The 16825-nt window shown below is 38.9% G+C and overlaps 1 protein-coding gene across 1 annotated transcript in view; it reads left to right on the top strand.

Annotated features, from left to right (window-relative positions):
• Positions 1-16311, top strand: part of LOC147235583 (CD81 antigen-like) — a 31494-nt gene extending 15183 nt beyond the window's left edge. The window contains exons 3-8 of the mRNA XM_086143693.1: positions 11303-11400; positions 11485-11559; positions 11706-11825; positions 12320-12415; positions 12824-12907; positions 13878-16311. Coding sequence (XP_085999819.1) covers positions 11303-11400; positions 11485-11559; positions 11706-11825; positions 12320-12415; positions 12824-12907; positions 13878-13940 — 536 coding nt within the window. The 3' untranslated portion in view covers positions 13941-16311. The remainder of the gene's footprint in view (positions 1-11302; positions 11401-11484; positions 11560-11705; positions 11826-12319; positions 12416-12823; positions 12908-13877) is intronic.
• The last annotated feature ends 514 nt before the right edge of the window (positions 16312-16825 follow it).

Raw genomic sequence — 16825 nt, forward strand, 5'->3', positions numbered from 1 at the left:
ACAATACAAATGCAATTCAAATGCTTGACAAGTTAATTAATATTTACTAAGATTAATTAGGAAATTATGGAAAATTGTACCTGTGAACCAGTGCATACTGAGCATTGAAATGTGAATAGATGAAATTATTCGAGATTTTTGGAAATCCAAATACTGAACATCTTTTAGGTCAGATCTCTGGCAGCGCAAGTGGAATTTACATCGAATCAATCTGGTGAGATGTAGCAAATGCGATGTTCCGGTATAGAAAAGAAGTCTTCTGCAACGCATGTTGGGATGTGGTAATATTTTACTGTGTGACTTGATCACTTTTCTGTCATACTTTAGGAGGAGAAACATCCTGTAAAATCATTTCAAGCGTGGGAACCCTGTTATTATATCCGTCCACTTACAAGTGACACAATAAGAGAATAGAAGATTGCTTACCAATAATCACTGTTCTTTCGTACTTGTAGCGAGGATACTCAGACTGTCAGTCTCTATTCTCTCAATTATGAGATCAGCAGAGCAACATCACCAAAATATTTCTGACCGATTTCAAAGGGGAAAAAAACATCTAATGATCAGGTCATCAGTGTCAATTGTTCCACTAAAAAGGCTATAAAGCAAATTTTTATCTTGAGTGAAATACCAACACATTGCTATGTCTGTGGTCATGCCGTAATGAATTCTTGTTGCGCTTACTCACATTAACTTCAGTTGTCTGCTATCGCTTGCAACAATTAACCAATCTGAGAACAGTACATAGTATGTTTACCTTCGCCACTTTTTGTAATACTGGTAAATACTGTGCTTAAACATAATGTTACCGTACATTTGTGTGTATGAGGACCCCCAAAAATGGCAACTGTTTTGTAATACCGGTACATACTGTGCTTCAACATATTACTGTACATTTTTGAGTATGAGGACCCACAAAAATGGCAACTGTTGAGAGACATGCTTACGAAGGGGAATTCAAACTCCAGGCTATCAGTCATGCAGTAGATCATGGGAATAGAGCTGCAGTGAAAGAATTTAACATAAATGAATCAATGGTACAGAACTGGAGGAAGCAAACAGATGAACTGCGGCAAGTAAAGAAGACCAAACAGAGTTTCCAAGGGAATGAAGCGAGATGAAAGAGATTAATAAAGTTCGACTAAACTGACAGTATTGTTTCACTTTATATACCGTATGTTTTATCATGTGCCTTATAACGCAGTGCGCCATATAACTGGAAAATATTTATATTCATTTATATTGCGCCTTATAATGCGGTGCGCCTTATGGGCCGCAAAATACGGTAATGTGATATTCATTATTAATCTGTTTGTGGTATCAAAGTGACGGTCTCTTTTATGTACTTTTATGCAGTGAGTATAGATGTAAAAAGGCCACTGCAGAGACAGTTGTCCATGCTGAAGAGTCTAGCTGGGCAACAGATTCACTCTGAAAGACTGTGACAGAGGTCATAAGGTTGGTGGTCTCATCATTCCTGACCAGCTGCTTCAGTTACTGGATCAACCAGCTGTAAAAACAGCGTAACCCCTCCTTCACTGGTTTCGCCCAAAATGTAAAAGGTATTGCTCTCAGCTGTGCAGGCCAGAGAGAGCCATTAAGATGGAAAATAATTGCAGACATTTCCATGCCTCATTTTTTTTGATTCGTCATTCCTTTCCTCAGTGTCGTAGCCGGTCGGCATAGCCCTTGAATTATTGATCAGTGGTTGAATATTACTGCTAAAAAACATGTATCTTGTACTGTTGTTTAAAAATTAAGACCTATAACACAATTCACAATATCATTTAAATGTAGGAAATGAGATCCAAAAATCTACTTGGGACATTTTTTCTGATTTCCTGATAAAGTTTTCCTCATTTATGCTCAATAAAAGTAGTTTACATTGTTTATTAAGTAGAACCTGCTTCAAAATTATATTATTTTTAAAGTTTTGATGCTGAACTTTGCTGCTTAACTCTATTTTTAATTCAAATTGATAAAGGGCTTGTTATGTCCCAATTTCTTTTACTTTTGGTGATTTTTGTTCCCCACTATTCTTTCTTACTATTAACTAACAAGAAATTGTAAGAAAATGAAATTAAACTTAACCTGTCAAAGAATTAGAGACACAGTACCACTTTAATGAATAACAAAATAATACATATATCATTGAATATTTGTAGTCAATATATTGGAGAGATGAGATAAAACAGACCACAAGGGCCCTATTAATTTATATTTAGACTATAACCGTGTCTTGTTATTTCAATTATACAATAGATGTGGGGCCCTGTCAACATATTTCTCACCCAGCCTGGTTACAGTATTTGTGGAAAGAAAAGTAACTCAAACATGAGAATCTCAGGCTGGTGTGAAACTGGGTGGATGGAGACCAACCGACACTTGTGACCAGGACTAACAGTGGGCACGCACCTCATCATATGACTCTGTTCAAGGCTGCACATGAGGTTAACCTCCCAGTCTACGCCCACTTTATACCGCCTGCTTCAAAAACCCAAGTCATCTGCCTCCAAAGGGATGAAAGACTGGGGACGATCAGAGGCAACACATAAAGCGTTCTTCTGTGGCAGCTGACATTACAAAATATTACAAACTCAATGCCAAAGTGCAAGAAATATCAAACAGGAAATTAATAATTCAATTAAGAATCATTTGTGCAAATGAAATAAGTCTGCATCACCCGGACTGAAAAACAACCTTTGAGGAAAATATCTAAATTTCAGGTCTGGCGAGATGACATTTCGATGTATTGTGATACATTCTTTGAGCTGCAAAGCATGCCTCAAAGGAAAACATCTGTATACCTAACAGAGGATGTGCAGGTGACGTCATACATTATTTAATGTTTGTCATGGCGGCGCCGTCTTGTGAGGATGTTTTTTAGTTGGCTTTGTGAGCTGGAGGCTGTGTTTTGATTTTCTGATGGGACTCAGCCCAAAATTCTTGCCATGGTAAGTTAGTGCTTCACAGAGAACAGTCTCTGTAGGTCATGCTATAGTTAAGGGACTTATAGCAAATTAGCCTCAGTCTCGTAGTGGAATGTTGACAGTTCTTAAGAATATGCGGTGTTTCAAGTTTGCTGTAATCAATACAAAAAATCAACTCCACTTCCTCATCCACTAAAAGAACATTGAAGTTCGATATCATTAATTCTTACCTAAAAAGTTCAAGGTCCATTAAAAATTTTGGTATAACATCATTAAAAAAGAAAAAAAACTCCTGAATTCCTTAGACTTATTTTATGTTCCTCAGCAAAATAGGTTCTTTACACTTCTGTGCTTTTTTCCCTTTCCCTGCTACTATTTGTAGAGATTCCACCTTTTCACAACATGGCCTAGAAACTGTTACAATGACCAAAAGACAGCAGGCAGAACTAGAGGTCGCAGAGATGAAGATGTTAAGGTTCTCTTTGGGAGCGACCAGGATGGATAGAATCACAAATGAGCCTATCAGAGGAACAGCACATGTTAGATGTGTTGGAGAGAAGGTCAGAGAAGCCAGACTGAGATGTTTCGGTCATGTACAGAGTGGGATAGTGAATATATTGGTAGACTGATCCTGGACTTGGAGCTGCCAGACAGGAGGCCTCGAGGAAGACCAAGGAGAAGATTTATGGACGTCGTGAGAGAAGGTAGTTGGTGTGAGAGAGGAGGATACAGAGAATAGAGTTAGATAGAGAAAGTTGATTCGCTGTGGTGACCCCTGAAGGGAAGAGCCAAAAGGAGGAGAAGAAGAAGGTTATTGTAATACCAATTTAGCAGGTTATTTTTTCCACACACTGTATTCTCCTGGCACTTTGAATTCCTGCAGAGATGCAGAGGAGAACATTAAATCATGTTTCACAGCATTCAGAATATTTGAGTAACAATTGGTTTCAATCAAATGCAAAACAAAGATATGCTTTAGGTAAAACAATCTTTTTCAAATGTAAATTAAGATATTGGGTGTTCTGTTACACTCTTATCTTCTGCACTATTTTAGTTCAATTCCAACTGTCGAGGGCTTTTTGTGGGAGTGCAGTCAGTCCCGCCAGTCTGGGGACCAGCGCGTGTCGTGATATAAATAAATATGACTGAACTTTGGATGGATGGACATCAGTTGATTTGTCTAGAGGGCAAAACCTGTGTCCCTGATGATTGCGCCACACTGAAAACAGTATTCCAAGCCTATTTGTAGCAAAGAGGAACACAACAATTTTGCTACGATTGATCATTCTGACCTAAATAGATAAATGTGGCCATGGTTGAGCAATGCTAGAATCCCCCTTGAGTATCTACTACGCAGGCCTAGGACGAACAGGGTAGATGCCTCTGTAGCTTAATGAAGCTACAGTCAAGGGAGAACCAGTCACTCAGTGACTGCATCCTCCCATTACATAAAGCTCCCTCTCATTCGCAAGGAGGGGAGAAAAAGATGCTAGTTATAGGAAAAAAATTCCTCACTAGCCATCCTCCCCCTCCTTACTGCCCCACCCTCCTCTTCCTCCCTCCACTGGAAAACTTTCCTTGTTCCTGCCTTGCTTCTTTCCACCTTCCCCCTCTTCACTTCCCCATCTGGTTGTGGTTAGTGTTTGAGTCGTGCTGTCTCTTTTTTCCCTTTATTTTCCCTGCGTCCTCCACTCCTTCTCTGTATCTCTGTCTGCCCCGCCCCACCCCCAAGCCGCCAGTTCCACCCCCCCCATAGCCACGAACAATTTCAGTATGGTTACTACATTCGTTTCCCGCCTTTCTCTCACCCCGATTCGCCCACACATGTTCGCCTCGAATCATCCACTACCTTAGAATATTGATGAGTAACAATGACACATTTGTGTAAATCCTGAAAGCACAAAACATTTGAGAAGGCCTAACTTTATACTTGACATCTGGCGTCCGGTTTCCAGCTTTCATTGCTTTCCAATGAAATTCATTTCATTGGTAGTCAAGAAGGGCAAGTTGCACAGCTGGCAGTGTTACAATACATTGGACAGAGTCACACTGTACAAGGCTCATCCTTCAATACACCAAAGCACTTGTTAGAGACTGATTGTAAATAATTGGGATCTTTCTGTTTTTCTCATTTTGCAAATTCCTGGTTAAAAATCAGATGCAGATGAACCATTTCATTTTCAGGTAATTTTTTTCAGTTATTTGAACTATTTTTCACTTCTTCCCTTCTGAATTCTTACAAATTCCAAGGAGGCCTGGAACTAATACCAAGGACATTTCTTTTGATGTTATTTATGATACCAACATGTTTATTTTGATCAGTCTAATTTAATTAAAGCATTTTACTGATCCATTAAAAAAGTGCAGTCTTTCACTCAGTCCATTCTTGAGCAAAGTAGTTTAATCCAAGTCAAAAGCTCTGAAATGACTCCACTGTCACTCGACCTTAAATGAAAAAAACTACAGAGTTGTTGATTGAAAAATGATAAGAAGCCAGTTAACAACAGAAGACCAACAAAGAGCTCAATGCAACCATATCAATGATCACAGTCTCCATGGAAATCTGAGCTACTGAATGGACTTTGGTGCTGTTAATGTGGACAACAATGTGATTCTCAGAAAAGTTGAAAGCCAGTATGACACACTGGAACAATTGTTTCCTTCAGACTCTGTTTTTGTTCACATCCAGTGTAGAGCACCGAAACAGATCCCTAAAATAGCTTTTGAGTCAGAGGAATATCCCTGCTTGGGTTCCCAGATTCCTCTCTTGGGTTTGGAATTGAATTAACTGGTCTAGGACAACACAGAAACCTGAGATGTAAATATTGGACTCAGAATTTTTCACACGTGTATTACCAATTATTATTAAAGAACAGGCATTGTACTGCAGTCCCAACAAGATATGTCTATCGCATCCCTAAGAAATATCAGCTATTACTACAGTTCTGTAATCTTAGATAAACTTATCGTCAACATCAGCATATTTTAATCAGATAGCTAATAAAAGAACAAAAGTCCCATTTAAAAACACAATGTAAAACCATGTCTTTATTTTTTAACAGCCTGCCACACAGTTACCACTTAAAACTTCAGACAGTGGCAGCTGGCATCAGGGGACCGTTTTGGAGTCTGCCAGCTTAGGCTCTACAGAAACCCCTTATAATTTGGACTTGAGTTTTGTTGGCTTTATTACCATTATGTAATTTATTGTCTTGGAGAACAGACATGTTCCACTTTAAGTGACATGCTTCTTCTGCTGTTATCATCTCACACTAAAACAGGATGCCCAAGAAGGAACCAGAACTCACCCAACTACAATTACTCAAATGTAATTCGTCTTGGGTGACAACCCACTCAACTCAGGCTGAACTAGTGCAGGCCTCAGATATTGGGACTCAACCTTAGACAACTCGTGCATATTGAACACTGTGTTTAATGAATGCATAAAACGCAAAAGCAGTTCAGATTGTTGGATGTCATAGTGTAGAATCTAGAGTCGGGAAACATGCAATAGGATGCCCTCTATTGAAGTGGACAACTTCCAGGCAAGAGGTTAGTCATTGCATCCTGTTTCCAGCATCCACATTCACTGTCATCTATTCAACAATTCAGAAGACAAGGTTCAAACGCATCAGAAACCTGAAAGTTCCCAACACTAGTGGGAGCTTACATTTCAATATGTCGAATAAGAATATTCAGCTTTGCCTGCTCACTGGGACACATTTGCTTGAGCCAGTTCTAGCACTCTTTGGGTGAGATTCAGTCTCCCTGTCACCTGTGTAATCACTAAAATCAATCTAAAATACTCACTAAAATAATTAAGAAAAATAAAGAATCTCACAAAGGCAAAATATAGTAAAGCATACAACATATGCTATACACCACTGTAGTCTGTAAAGAATATATTTGTGAGCTTTCATTTCAGAATGAAAAAACTTAATTGATATTAATCATTGATACTAATTGAATCAAGAGTCCTCGATCCTTCCCCCTCCATGGTTGAACTTTGAAATGGAAAAAGTTTGTCTGCGGACATAGATTTTTGTACTATGACATTCTTAAATGTATTTTCATCTTTACTCTCCTACTGTTTGGATTTCACCCTGGATACGTGACACAATCACATAGCCGGACTGCAGAATAAATAGTAAACTACCAAAAAGAAGCCCGATAACAGGAAGCAGCAGAAAGGAAGGCCTCATTGTTATTTCATTAATGAACAATAGTCGGATAATTCCAAAGAAGGTACTCAACCCATCTGGTTAAAATATCTGAACATACATTGTAGGTTTTTCCTGATGTGAAGGGAGGTCCTCCAAATTTATAAGCTAATTGCGGAAGTACAGTGACAATAGGCTATACTTTATGTTGGATATTTCCTAAACAAAGTTCGTATGGTGGTTTATATCCCCTAAAGGTCAATGCACTTACAAAAAAAAGGCCACAGCAGTCGTAGTGTTTGCCTAGCGTCAGTGGTGCAGGGCATACCTGATCATATCGCACTAAAAGGACAATTTGATTTTGTGAAGCCTCTTCAGAACCTGAGGCTTTTTTGATCATAAAAATTACTCTAGTAATACCTTCCCGAATTTTAAGTCCTCTGCTACTGTCTCTTGGTTATTGGTTGCATAAGTCTGTTTCTTTTTATGAATACTATCTTGCTGTTCTTGAAATTTTTTGGAAAATACCTTTTAATTTATAGGTCATTTCCTATTCATCTAAATTTAAAGAGTCATATTACTTAAAAAATGTGTTTTAGTTTGACAATTAGAAGTTGCTTTAGAAAAAGCAACACAGTAGGAAAAAGCTTAAGAACATTTTTACCAGTCAGCAAAAAGAAGTCCAATTCATTCTTCATGCCACTGTCTGGTAACTGTGGTATCATTAATTTGCAGCAACAACTGTATTATTTTTATATGTATTAATTATATTAATTTGCAGCTTGGAAAACAGACCGAGTCTTGTGGCATCTATAATCTGAAAGCTACCAGCTCCTCCCCAAACTGGCCCGTGAATGGAGGCAGATGCAGAGCACAAAAGGCTGATGAGCCATGAACAGATTTAATCAGGACAGACAGGAAAAGACATCTAAGTAAATGGAATTATTGAGCTCATCGTCTGAAAAGAAGAAATTTGCTGGTCGATGGTGGTGTGGTCGTGGGGGGAGGGTAGTCTGGGAGATGGAGGCTGTGTCTGGTCTGTGGCCAACATATCAATTTATATATTAGCTCGAGTGTGTGAGGGTAGAACAAGGTGGAGGCAGGACTGGCCGGCAGAACCCAATTGAATTATGTCCAAGCTGACAAGCAGGAGTAATGATGCCAGGGTTTTGGTCCTTGTTGCTGGACCAGAGACTGGAAGAATGCCTGTCGCTTAAGTCACCCCTTGTTTCAAGCCACAATGTTGGTGCAGCTGAAATTCCAATATGTATTGACTAACACCTGCAATGTCATATTAGGGATTTTTAATCACTTTGATTTTCCTTTCTTTTGTTGGGGGGGATTTAGTAAATAAATGTTGAAGATTTTTTTTAACTCAATTACTTCCATAATTAATGGGAATAGATATGACAACATTTACTGTATATCTGCTGTATATCAAATGTCAGCAAGAAATTACTTAAACAAATAATTACATAAAAAATGAGAAAGAAATTTCTGAAATTGAATTAAGATTTTAAAAATCATCTTGAAATGATCAAAACACAATTTCAAAATTACCCATAAAAATAGCAGAATGACTTTAAAAAATCTGAAGTTCCCTAAAATATTGCAACAAATTCAATCATGAAATTGCCTGGAAGAAAATATGTCCATCAGGATTAAAAACTTCCACAGGCATTTCAAGACTTGAATTCCTGACACAGCATCAATGATGGTCTGAAAAGTCATTGTCACTGCTTTCTTATGTAAAACCAAGTGAACATCAAACCAAAAAATATGCCAATGCTCTTTTAGGCCCCTCGAGGGTATAAATATTTCAACAAATTATGAAATCAAGACACTGAATCTTGCTCTAGTCAGTATGGAGCATTAGGGGTATCCGTTTTATACGAAATGAGACTTAATAACATGTAGTTACTGCTAACAAACATGGAATCTGCTTCTGTTTGTGCTGTTGTGGAGGAGTATGATAATGTTGCTTGGTAAAGTCCAAGCTCTTCCCCTTTAAGAGTGTCTGGACAGGGATTGACCGAAATCCCTTTCCAGACACTCTTAAAGGGGAAGAGCTTGGACTAGGTGAGGGAGCCTGCCTCCTGCACCACAACATTAAGGAGAGAATATTTATTTGTGTCTTAAATCAAATTACCTTAATTATCTGTCCATCCAGAAGTTTCATCAAGTTAGCTATGGTCTAGCTTATCAGTTGGTATGGTGGCACAGTGGTTAGCGCTTCGGCCTCACAGCACGGGCCTTTGTTCAATTCCGACAGGGCACCTTTTTGAGTCTCCCCACAGTCCAAAAACATGCCACATGTTAAATGGTAAAAGAGTCCGAATGTGTGATGTGTCTTTCTGTCCCTCCGACCAGTCCAGGGTGTACGCCGCTTCTTGCCTGATGGCAGCTGGGATACACTTCAGCATCCCCCTGACTCTGGGTAGGATAAGCGGTAGAGAATGAATGGGTCACTTGAAACAACTTGTGAAACATCAGAAAGCAATGCATAGTAAGCATATTAGAACATTAAAAATAAAAAAACGGGTAAACTCCCTGTTATATTTAACTGACTTTGTCTGACTATCTGAAATTTCGCATTTTCAGGCCCCACTGGCTTTAAATTTTGGAAAAATGAAACAAATGCTGTGATATTCAGGATACTTTCAGTTTTGAAGTAATCCTTATATTAGGAAAAAATATATATTTTGCACATTTTGGTCACATCAAGTAATTTTCAATTTCAACTATTTTCTCGATCATACCTTGTTTTTCTCGAATTGTTTTTTTATTTTTGGGAGGGCAGTTTCTTGATTGTGTGCATTCATGCATGCATGCATGTCAGTGGAGGTTATCTCCTGTTCAGTCATGGTAAGTCATTGTAAACTTTAGAACATAATTTCTTTGAACCACCTTTCAGGAAGGCTCTTGTATACTGTGTTTTTAGTGTAATCTTCAGAGAATGGCGTAAAATGAGTGTTTTCTTTCAGACAAGTGGACATGTTTTAATTAACTCATTATTATGACACTTTCGTTATCTTCTTCAAGGTTTCTTAAATCATGATCCCGTACATTATGACCTCCCAGATGTTTGGTCTCTTCTTTGGTTTCAGTTATCCAGCCATCATTCTGGCACTCTGCCTGGCGATGCAGGAAAGTCGGACCATTGACCTCAGTTCACAGCAGCTTGTTTGTCACTTGTTTTTCTAATCTTGTTTTGTAAAATCCCAACCAAGTATTTATGATCACACACACCCATGATGAATCAAGCTGAGAGTAAAATCTATAGCAGATAAGGAGAGGCAACCGATAAACACATGCACGCACTCAATCTAGAGAGACAATCACCTACGGGTGATATGAGGTCAAATGTACCCGTTTCACCACTAAACACACAACACACAATACACCACACACATACACACACACACACACTGGCTCGTGACTACATTTCCTTTTCTGTTTGTTTGAGGTCAGATGTACCCATCTTCCTAGATGACAAAAAATATGTTGAACTTGACTTGTGAGCAAAACTAGGAAATGTGTGTTGTGCAAAGGAAAACGATACTGCTCCCCCTGCCGGCAAACACAAGTAGTTACACTGTAGGATAACGCAGGATGTTTTGATACTGCTGTGGTTTTTGGTGGTTTAGAGACGTCTCGCTATAGAAAGCAATCATAGTTAGATTTTGAGAGAAAGCTATGTGGCTGTGGTTGCGTTTTAAGTGGATATAGTGACATGAACCATATAAAACAAATATATTTCATGTTAAAATAATGCTCTGAAAATAGGCTAAGAAATCTCAGATACTCGCAGATTCTGAACCTGAGCTTTTTTTTGCAGGTCTGGTTAATGGGGGTAATCAATTATACATAGTTACACAAGACCTGTAGAGTTTGATAATTGTTTTGTCATGTCAACATTTTTGTTTTGGTTATTTTTGTAGTTAATGGGTCCAAAGAACATATGAAAGGTGTAAATCTTGAGATATTGTTCCTGTTTATAGCTCTTACAAACATGTCATATTTTCAATACTGACTTGTAAGAAATCTGATTCCATGTTTAGACCTCGAATAAAAAATAGCAAAATAGTAAAAGTGCTGGATTTTCTTTTATTGGCAATACTACACAAACTAAGTTTAACTTTATTTTCAGCAAAGACGGCAGGCTCTGAGCTTTCTGAAGATTTAAGGTCACTCTGCTCTCTGTCTCTCCAGGTGTCCACATCCTGATCGCTGTTGGCGCCGTGATGATGGTGGTGGGCTTCCTTGGTTGCTATGGTGCCATCCAGGAGTCCCAGTGTCTGCTGGGAACTGTGAGTTTCATTCCACTCGACATCTTCAGTCAAAAGTCAAGTAAGATTTTTTGTGTAAGTCACTTTCAATGTATCTCTCTGCAGTTCTTCACCTGCCTCGTCATCCTGTTCGCCTGTGAAGTGGCCGCTGGAATCTGGGGCTTCATGCACAAAGACACGGTGAGACTACACACACACACACACACACACACACACACACACACACACACACACACCTACCTTTGAAGTGCCGCTTGTAATATTATAGTAATGATTATGTAGCACATTAAGTAATCTAGACTTAAATGTCATCATCTGTTTTTTAGGTGTCAAAGGAGATGATCAACTATTACGATTCAGTTTTCGACAAAGCCACCACAGACAGCCTTATCGATAATGAAAAGAAGACGGCTGCTGCCACTGTGCTCAAGGTCTTCCATGACACGGTAAGAATGAAATACACTACAATTGTTCTGCGTCAACTGTGTTTCTATGTAAGCCTAAACAAGGAAAAAGATAATTTGTATATCAGTTTTGAATTAGGCTGTAATCTGAAATTGGGTGGGTTTTAAAGAATCCTTTAAAACATAAGGAAGACACTTAGTTAAAAACCTGAAAATCTCAAATACATTTGTAAAAAGAATAACTGAAAAATCAGATTACAAAATGAGAAATAGATGGCTCCCAAATTACCACAACACTACCTTAAAGTCACCAATTCTGATACACATCACAGTATCAATCAATATTTTAGCAGCCTTTGAATACTTGATTAGATTTTTCATGCTGTCACATTGAGCTCAACCATCCAACTAACAGCCAGACTCGAGATGATTGATGTACCTATGTGTATTCAACTACGAGACTGATGGGCACCTCTAGGTGGGACATTTGGATATACAATAACAACACCACTCGTCTGTTTGTGTCCATGTTGCAGCTCCAGTGCTGCGGAAAAGGCCAGGGTTCGACTATCTTCACCCGGTTGACTGACTTAGTGGGCGTCACCGATATCTGCCCCTCTGGAGCTTTAACTGTGAGTTGGTCGGGGAACCTCAACCCCTCTGTGTTCCCATAGAGAATGTCACTGTCAGTTCAGGAGTCTACATACTAAAACAGGATTTCCTGACTATGGACTCAGGCCCCATTGGAGCACTTGAAGCACTTATGTTCACAAGAAATTGGATCTCGCATCAATGATGTAGAAATTAATAAAAAAAAAAACTAAATTGATTTTGTAACTTTAAAGTATTTTTTGTTTTTATAAATGATGAAATAAAAACATCTGTACAACTCTAGGCACCATTTTGTTGCCACTGTAAAATCTTGCTTTTTTGTTGAAAAAATTATCTTTTTATCATTTGACAATCCTTCACACTCTGGTTTATATTACTGACTTTCCTTGGAAATGTGATGTATGAGCAATATACTGTTGTCCCTGCAGAGCTGCCACACCAGAATTCAAGAACTGTTCTCAGATAAGATTTACCTGATTGGTATCGCTGCCCTTGTGGTAGCTGTTATCATGGTGAGTATCAAAACCAATGCATCGACTGCAGATGCAAACTCAATAGTCAACTGTAACTGATGCAGATGTGACAGGAGTGCAGGCCCAAAAACACACACACACATACTATGTGTGTGTGTATGCGTGTGTGCATACGTATACTTATTATATGGGATATATGAGAGAGTTTGGTTTTATCTTAAAATCCCTATTGTCCATGTGACTATCAGTCACATGATTAGATGATTAGTTTATTTATTCAAATTATAAAAAGAAAACCTTTTTTTAACAAAACCTTACAGTATTAATAATATGAAACTCCAGTGTCTTTTTGTTAGTGGACTCGATTGTTACTCTTGCGTTATTTATTGTGTCATTTCACACGATGGCACATAAAGTGGCCCCTAAATCAAATCCAGTTGTGTGTGTGTCTGTGTGTCTGTGTGCCTGCGTGCGCCTGCGTGCGTGTGCTTGTGTGTGTGCGTGACAGTTCAATCAGTAAATCAGGATGTGACTCATCAACCGGCCTCATTAGTAACCGGATGATGAACTGGATTAATTTCTCAAGTATCAGCAGTTAGTACTGTGACATGATTTTTATCAGCCTAAAAGCCACTCAGAGCACTGTTTCTTTTCCATTGATCCTATCGGCTATTTTCAGGGTTAATGCAAAGACTAGCATGGCCACCTGGCATTTTTATTTCCACTAACTACAACCACCATGCTCCCTGACACTGTTATCTTATAGAAAGAAATAAGAAAGGCAAAATAGTTGAGTATTGATTAAAAGTGCCTCCAAATGTTAGTTTATAATTACAAACCGACAATTGAGAAAATAACCTGCTATGAACCTTAATGTTTACTTGAAAGACAAGAGCATATTAATTTTATTGAAAATAAACCAGCTATATCCCAAGTAACTACACCTGCAGTCACATGTGGTCACTACACCTGTGGTCGTTAACGGTAAACATATGTGTCTATTCCTCAGATCTTCGAAATGATATTCAGCATGGTGTTGTGCTGCGGGATCCGTAACAGCCCAGTCTACTGAGGCACTGCAAGACGGAGGGACCAGCTCGCCGTTTCATTCTCTTTTCTTTTCTAAGCAGGAGACATCACATATTTAGCTTGCTGGATGAAGTCGGCTCGGAGGATTTTTTTTTTTTATTACACTGTCAGTGAAGTTGTGTTTAGCACCAGATGCTGACCTGCGTCCCCTACTCTGTAGATACCACACTGAGTCACACCTTCCGGCTGCTGCTCTAATCCTTAATGGTTTACGCTTTCTTGCCCGTCAACGTGCTCTTATAATCTCAGATTTATGGATGTTTTTCACTGTTTTATGTATAAACTGTATATATATATATATTAACAGTGCTTTATGACTGCCTGAGCATGAAAAGCGTATTCAACTGTACTCTACCTGCCTGTTCTCCCAACTCTTAACCAGACAAATGCCCACGTCTGCAGCATCTCCCCCACAATATGGCCAAGCAAGAACTTGCTCTATAAGCTGGAACCAAAGTCAGGAGGGTCCCACATCATGTCATGTTGGCTTTTTAACCTACATACTCTGACCAGTCGGAGCTTTGCTGAATGAAACATTTAAGTCTTTTCTACGACCCAAATCCAGATTTTGGACCCTTTTCTCACCTTTAATGAAGTCTTAGAGCTTTCAAATTTGCCCAAACATTTTTTGCGGATTGAGTCTTAATAAAGGAGAAGTTTTTTTTATTTTTTAAATTGTTAATCTAATGGCAAGATCTTTTATTGGACCTGAAAATGAGAAGGATATTTTGGTTTCCTTTAATGTTTCAGAAAACATCTTAAATTCTATGATTCTATGAGAAAAGTCTTAAAAGTGGAAGAATGAAATTGCTGTTAGGCAGCTTTACGTCATCTTTTCTCAAACCCGAATTTTTTTTTCCTTTCCTGTGGAATTAAATGAAAAGTCAACTGATCTCAATTGGAAGGAGACATTCCTGTCTGCCTGGATGTCAGCCATTTGTAGAGGAAACAAGAACAAACTCCTGCCCAGAGACCATGAAAACAAAGCCATAATTGCCTGACATACGGCACTGCATACCTGCCAGGAAAATAAGAACAAGTGTTTCCGTTGAGGTTCATGTAGTATTTTCTGTGAAACAAATGCCTGAATTTCCCCTCGAAACAGTGTGAGTTCTCAAGCGGTTTCAATTCCCTGCTAAAGCATCAATCTAATCTGAATCCTTACAGATTAACATTCTGGTCAGATAATAAAATCAGGGAGTATTCCTTTTTTTAAGACAGGGAAGACCAAGGTGATGTTGTTTGCCTTTCAGTTTTGTCGAGTCCGTCCACGTGGCTGGCTCTGAAACACGAATCCAGAATGTTATGAAATTTTTTCCAAATACTCCCATGTGGCAGGAGACCGTCCGGGGTTCCATCGAGCTACTCGTCTTTAACAACCTGCAGTACTAACATCTCCAGCAGGGGGCAGTGTGACTGTCAATTACACATTACCCTCAACCACCAGACAGGGGAGTCAGCCACCGCAAAAAAACGTGCCAATCCATTCGGCTATTCCTATTTAGTCTATATATTAGTTTTAATTGAACTTAAATCATGGAAAAAATTGTAATGTTACAAAAACTGGCAAGATAACATGCACAAGCTTACACATGCTTGTCAAACCTAAAATGAGAAATTTGCCCCCTCCCCCTATAAAACTGTAAACTGATTAAAAGCAAATTAGCTTGAAATAGATTAAAAAATATTGATAGTAGATATCTGACAGGAAGGCAATATTTGCAGTTATTGCACATATAAATATTTGTCTTGTCAGATCACATTTTTTTAAATAAAAAGTACACAGCTGCAGGAGTTGCTGACCTAGAGGCCCGGCAATTAACCTTTTGCTCTCCGTGGCTGGCTCCTTCCACTGGTGTATATCATGCCACCCTTTTCAAATCTCACACACACTAACGTTCCGCCTTATGTGGTCTAACCCTCCATGCTATGACGTTGTCTTGCACATCCTGAGAAACAGAAGTGTCCTGTGATCAACAGCTCTTGACGTATTGTACTAATGAAAAAAAATGACGGCTGTAGGAGACAATATATGCCTTTGTTTCTCTTTATATTGTGATTATCTTTGTCTGGTACGTTGAAGTAGTCTGGTAAAAAGGTGGAGGGTGGAGGGTCAGGGTCGGGGGGATGGGAGGGGGGTCAGTGGCACGATGACTGTGACTGAGTTTCCAAACCCATTGGTCCAGCTGATAATTTTTTTTTTCTTGATAAAGAAGAATGTTAGTGTCTTCTGACATGTTGATTTCAGACTGGCTGCCACTCCAACCCTCACATCCTATTCCACCCCCTGTCCTCTACTCATGTAGACTTTTGTTTGCCCAAATATAAAGGGATTAAATGTATTTTACAAGTAATCTTTCCTTGTCTTGCATCGTCTTTCCTAACAGAATTAGTAAAAAAAAATATTTGTCCCCAAGGGGCCATTGGGATAAAGGTTGGGGAAAAGTCCACCAGGCACTCCACCTCTGCAAGGGAGACATTGAAGCCCCTGGCTTGCCGTCTGCCGTCTGCTGTGTGTGTGTTTTCACACGTCTAAAACACACACACCGATATGCAGTGCCATTGATAGTAAAAAGCAGAACTAACACGAATTTCAAAATACAGGGGTCTTGACAATATAGGCCGTAGAGTATGTCTTGCGTCTGAGTTGCACATAGAAGCAGCAGGCAATTACAGTTGGGAGTTAATGGAATCGTCTCCCCCCAAACAGAAATAGCTGGTCCGCATCAAGAAAAGACTTCATTTAACCACAATTAAATGGAAAATTCCTGAGCACAGAAGAGAATTTGTGTTAAGTTTTGCTTGAGGTTACTGAAATAATCCACAAAATAATTACTGGAAAATTGGTGAAAGTTCCACAAATATCTA

The sequence above is a fragment of the Fistularia commersonii genome, chromosome 3 (assembly GCF_037954325.1).
Source record: "Fistularia commersonii isolate RoL2024-O1a breed Wild chromosome 3, RoL_Fcom_v1.0, whole genome shotgun sequence".
NCBI lineage: Eukaryota > Metazoa > Chordata > Actinopteri > Syngnathiformes > Fistulariidae > Fistularia > Fistularia commersonii.